The sequence below is a fragment of the Petaurus breviceps genome, unplaced genomic scaffold (assembly GCF_028583685.1).
Source record: "Petaurus breviceps papuanus isolate PSGF00001 unplaced genomic scaffold, PetGlider_PUasm1.0 188, whole genome shotgun sequence".
Lineage (NCBI taxonomy): Eukaryota > Metazoa > Chordata > Mammalia > Diprotodontia > Petauridae > Petaurus > Petaurus breviceps.
In genome coordinates this window covers 24,857,245-24,862,345 of record NW_027185804.1, presented here as the reverse complement: position 1 = coordinate 24,862,345, position 5,101 = coordinate 24,857,245, and the positions used below count along the sequence as shown (strand labels likewise).

Below are 5,101 nucleotides of genomic sequence, written 5' to 3'. Positions count from 1 at the left end.
ATTACTACAAACTTGGACCGTTAAAAAAAAATCACTTCCTAGACACAAGCCTAATAGTGACTAAGCATTACAATAGTATGATAGAAAAATCATTAGATTTGTTTTTCCCTCCTAGTTGTGCGACTATGTGATAAGTCATTTAAACTCTCTCAGTTTCTGTTTCCTTGAGTATAAAATGAGGGTCTTGGATGAAATGATCTCTAAAGTCCTCTCCAGATCTAGATTAAGGATTTCATTATCTTCTGAACTTAAATAATAACTTTCTGAAACCATAATTTGCTAAGCAAGTGTTTCTCCATATGGATAGAGACAGTTTCCTCACTGGGAGTTCCCTACACAGCTCTGGCACAATACATAGATAGATAGATAGATAGATAGATAGATAGATAGATAGATAGATAGATAGATAGATAGATAGATAGATAGATAGATGATAGATAGATAGATAGATAGATAGATGATAGATAGATAGAGATAAAGTAAATGAATGAATGAATGAAACAAAGAAATAAATAAGCTAAGATTTATTCTCCTTGTTCCCTGAGATCAGAATTAAAAGTGGCAGGTGAATGTGTCACACACCCCCAAAAAAAATTTTGTACGAGTCATTGACAGATTTTTTTTAACTACTAGAGTTTTCCGAAACAGAATGGGATGCCTCAGGAAGTAGCGGATGGCCCTCTTTACAGGTATTCAAGAAGTGGCTGAATACACTGGATACAAGCTGGGTACAAGTTGGACTGGATGACCCTAAAATCCTTTAAACTATAAAATCCTAGAAATCTGTGATTTCTCAGGGGTGACAGATAGCCATGTAAGGGTACCCATCACACTGGATGTATCTTCTGTGTAGGGTCATTGGAAGAATATGGACAGTAAGGGTACTGGATGAGAATGTGTAGATGGGTTGAGACCCATAAGGGGAATACACTCACCCATGATCTCTTTATCCATCATGATTTTATTCCTATGGTACCTCTTTGGGCAAAACTGTGCCTAGGACAAAAATGGCAAAATGTTGCTGCTGCTCCCAGTTACTGTCACTTTGGTTGAGTAACATCCTTTGCTCCTCACCACTATTTCTCTGGAAATCCCAGGTCATCCTTTTAGTTAATGAGAGTAAATCCCTTTTGGGGGCACAAACACAGCAGATGTTTCAGTCCTGCCGTATATCAAGAATCTTTTATCTTAGAATTTTAGAGCCTATCTTTCCAATGTCCCCAGACAAATGAGCCCCATATTGTTCCCCTTCCATCAGCTTTGTCAACCAATCAGAAAAGCTCCCCCCTCCCACTTCAATTAGAGACCAGAGAATAATGTTCTCCTTGTGGATTCCATTAGCCATTTAATGTTTTCAATAAGTCCTTTCCATGAGGGCAGTATACAGATCATGCTTTTTCTCTTTATAAGCAGTTTCTCAATAAATAAACAAATATCTGGGGAAAGATAGATACACTGTAAAAAAAAAAATGAGGGCAACCAATTATCATGCACAGATGAATGAACAATATACATTTTTTTTTTAGAAAACATCACACACCTGTCACACTGAGTAGTACCCACAATGTGGTGCTTAACAGGTCATATTTTTGTCGTTCATTGTTTAGTTGTTTATCAGTCATGTCTGACTCTTTATGACCCCATTTGGGGTTTTCTTGGCAAAGGTACTGGAGTGGTCTACCATTTCTTCAGCTCATTTTACAGATGAGGAAACTGAGGCAAACAGGGTGAAGTGACTTGCCCAGGGTCATACAGCTAGTAAGTATTTAAGACCAAATTTGAATTCAGGTCTTTTTTACTCCAGGCCCTGTGCTCACTGAACCACCCAGCTGCCCAACAGGTCATATTATTGCTTGTCAAATAAGTATTATTTTCTCAAGAGAAATTGGGAGTCACCTTACTCTGTTGGCCTGACCAATCTATCAGCTAAAATCTTGGCAAAGTAATTCTCTATCAATTTATCAATCAGCATTCATTTATTAAGCACCTGCTATGTGCCATACAGTTTCCTGCAAAGGGGAAGCCCTATCAGAGAGGACTGTTTTTTCAGGCTAAGACATTTAAAGGTGTAGATATAAAGCGATCTTTTGCTGTTTAATTTTTTATATAATGCTAAATTTTAGAATCGCCCTTAAAGGAAAGAGGAAATTGATGATGGTGGAATGGATAATTTCCTAAGGTCTCAGGTTGCTTTGCAAGGAATTCAATGCTAGCAATTCTATTTTGCCAAGAGTCTAAGAGATGTTAAGTGATTTAACGTTGTCCAGCAAGTCTGAGGCAAGATACACATGAAATCATCAGTGCTTCAAAAAATACATCATAGTCCTGCCATGATTTTTTAAAAAATGAGATAAGAAATGTTGTGAGTGGATATGCATCAGAGAATTGGACTGTTGACAGTCCAAGAACAGTATATGGCATAGTGGGAAAAGGAATGGACGAGCCCATGTTTGAAACCTGACTCTCATACTTATTAGATTATGATTGACCTTGACCAAATCACACCATCTCTCTAAGTCTCAACTCAATGAGCATTTATTAAGTACCTACTATACACCAGGAATGGAGATGGAAGCTGAAGATACAAAAGCAAAAAAGAAACCTTGGGCGGGGGCGGGGGGAAATTTACATGCCCCATCAATAAAATGAGGCAATCAGAAGTTCCAAACCTGGCATCCATAGATCTCATCTTTTGTTTCTGGGAATGATCACAGGAGAGAAATAAAGGGCATCCTTGTCATGAGATGATGTTTCATGGGTTAGAAACTTAAAAGAAAAAACCCCAGAGTTGGGTCTGGAACAGGCCCAGGATAGAGACAGGAAAAAAAAAAAGGATTGAATGGTTCCCCAAGGCACTAGTATAGGTCTGATAAAAGGCCATCTTATCCTTTACTTATTTGCTAAATAAGACTAATTTAAAGTAGAGATTTTTTGTGAATAAGGTCCTGAATGACATTTGTGCTGAAAGTTTCTTTATCTCAAAAGCATTGCCTGATAAATAGAGCATGAACCCATTTTTCTCCCTCACACATGGCTCCCATTATCACCATGACCCAGAAAGTGGATTTGCTTTTACAGACCCATTTTGTGAATTTGGTGACTCATTTTAAGTGGTCTTGAGAAGTTTTGAAAGCCCACTTCAACTGCTTGGGGCCATGGAAGAGAAGAGGGGAGCCATGACTGATTTAGGGAGCTAAGTGAGTACTAATGGAACTAGAGTCTTCCCAGGACCAAGAACCGGGAAAAGTCCATTATCTCTTTCAGGGAACCCTTAGGTAACTGACCTAAGCAAGCCCATTTTCCTTCTCATCTGTAAAGCAGGACAGGGAAGGTTAAACAAGATGACTTTTAAGGTCCATTATGGTTCTGTTTATGATCTCAGCTTGATCCAGAACCATGACCCGCCCTGGGCAAAATGGATTCCACTAGCCTGTTAAAATAAAAATAAATACACTAATAAAAGCACTTGCACAGGAGCCCTTCCCCTTCTCCACCCCCCCCCCAAAAAAGCAAAAAAATACAATAAAAAATCCTGTTCCAATCTCTAAGTTGGATAGTGACTATTTACATCCTCTTTCCTTTTCATTCCTTATTGCTTTCTCCACTGTGTTCTGAGGGAGAAGGGGCACAGGTTGATTTTCATGGACATCACTAGCTGGGCCAGGGTTCAAAAGAACATCAGATGAACTGGAAACCCCCCAGCCTCCCACCTCAGCAAGTGGTGTGTCATACATATTTAATATGATTTTAAAGTTACCTTTACAGCAATACAACAGGTGAGAATTAGAACACTAATGAGTGCCAAGCCTCTTAAAATTAGTTCTAGGAGAGAGGGACTTCTTAGACCTTGGAGAGACAATACTGATAAATTCTTTGATCTCTTGTGAGATTTGTCTTGAGTGTATCTGAATTTACAGGTACTACTTCTAAAAAAAAAAAAAAGATTCCAGGGATGGCTTGAGTGGCCTTCTGGTCTACCCACAGGGAGAGCTTAGCTATTGAAGGAGAGTGGCATCCATGGTTCTAGTGACAGAAATACAGATCTTTAAAACCTTTTCTCTTCTCCGACAAAAGACACCCTGATCAATGGACCTCCAGGGCTGGGCTTGTCAAAACAGAGTTAAATAGTTTACTAGAGATAAATAGCTTCACCCTCCAGGCATGGCCCATGAGCCTTAGCAACTTTCTAGAGTGGCAGGCTTCAAGTGGATAGGTAACCAGCACACCTTTGAAAACCTGAATCAACTAGAATGTCGAGGACCAGTGTTTCCATCCCTGCCCAATAAGACCCTGTCTGGTTTTGCTTTGAAGTTTCCTTCTAATCATTCGTTCCCCTCCCCATTGTACCTTCTTTAGACATAGGCAAAGATTCTGAAGGCAGAGTGGGGGTAGGTGACACCAAAGAAGGTGGGAAGGGATGGAAAGGGATAGAAGGACAAGAGAAGATGAAATGTATCTTTGTTTTAGCGAGCAGTCACCAATCACAAATCACAGTTGGTGGGAGCCCTCCAGGCAGGAACTGGTACTATCAAATTCATACTGGACAATGTTGATTTTGGTAACTTGGGCTTGACTTAAAAAAAAAAAAGTTATGGCAACACAAAACCCAAAGGGCAAGAAAAATTAATTGATAAAAAAAAAGCCAACATGACTATCAGTAGCACATTGCATCTGAGTTAGTCCCAGTTCCATGTAATGGTGATGTCCCCAACTCTCATCTGACAAGCAAGCCTGGCTGGTCTTATACTCCAATCTTCATGTCGACATTCTGCAGGTTCCGGGTTTCATCGGCCGTCATACACTCATCTCGTCCCAGTTGACCATCTGATGACTCTTTGTTCACCAGATGCACCATCTCCTGGGACTTGCTGGCGTCACCGTTCAGCCCAGGCCTCTTCTTGTCATCCACTGCTCCATTACCATTGTTAATCACCAGCTTCTTCTTTTGCCCACACCTAGTCAGGAGAAAATTAACATAAGAGGAGGTCAGTGGGGCTGAAGAGAGGAATACGGGCAGGCAACCAAGGAAGAAGAGCCACTTGCTGAACCATTCTCCAAACTTCTAGTCCAGTCTGAGTTCGTCTTTGCATCAAAGTAATAA

General features: G+C 40.1%; 1 protein-coding gene across 23 annotated transcripts in view; it reads right to left on the bottom strand.

Moving 5' to 3' along the window:
* Window positions 1-1,325: 1,325 nt before the first annotated feature.
* CD44 (CD44 molecule (IN blood group)) overlaps window positions 1,326-5,101 on the bottom strand; it is a 474,809-nt gene continuing 471,033 nt past the window's right edge. For all 23 annotated transcript variants that reach the window (XM_069091406.1, XM_069091408.1, XM_069091407.1 and 20 more), the window contains one exon: window positions 1,326-4,955. In XM_069091406.1, the coding sequence (XP_068947507.1) occupies window positions 4,742-4,955 (214 nt within the window). In that variant the 3' untranslated portion in view covers window positions 1,326-4,741. The remainder of the gene's footprint in view (window positions 4,956-5,101) is intronic.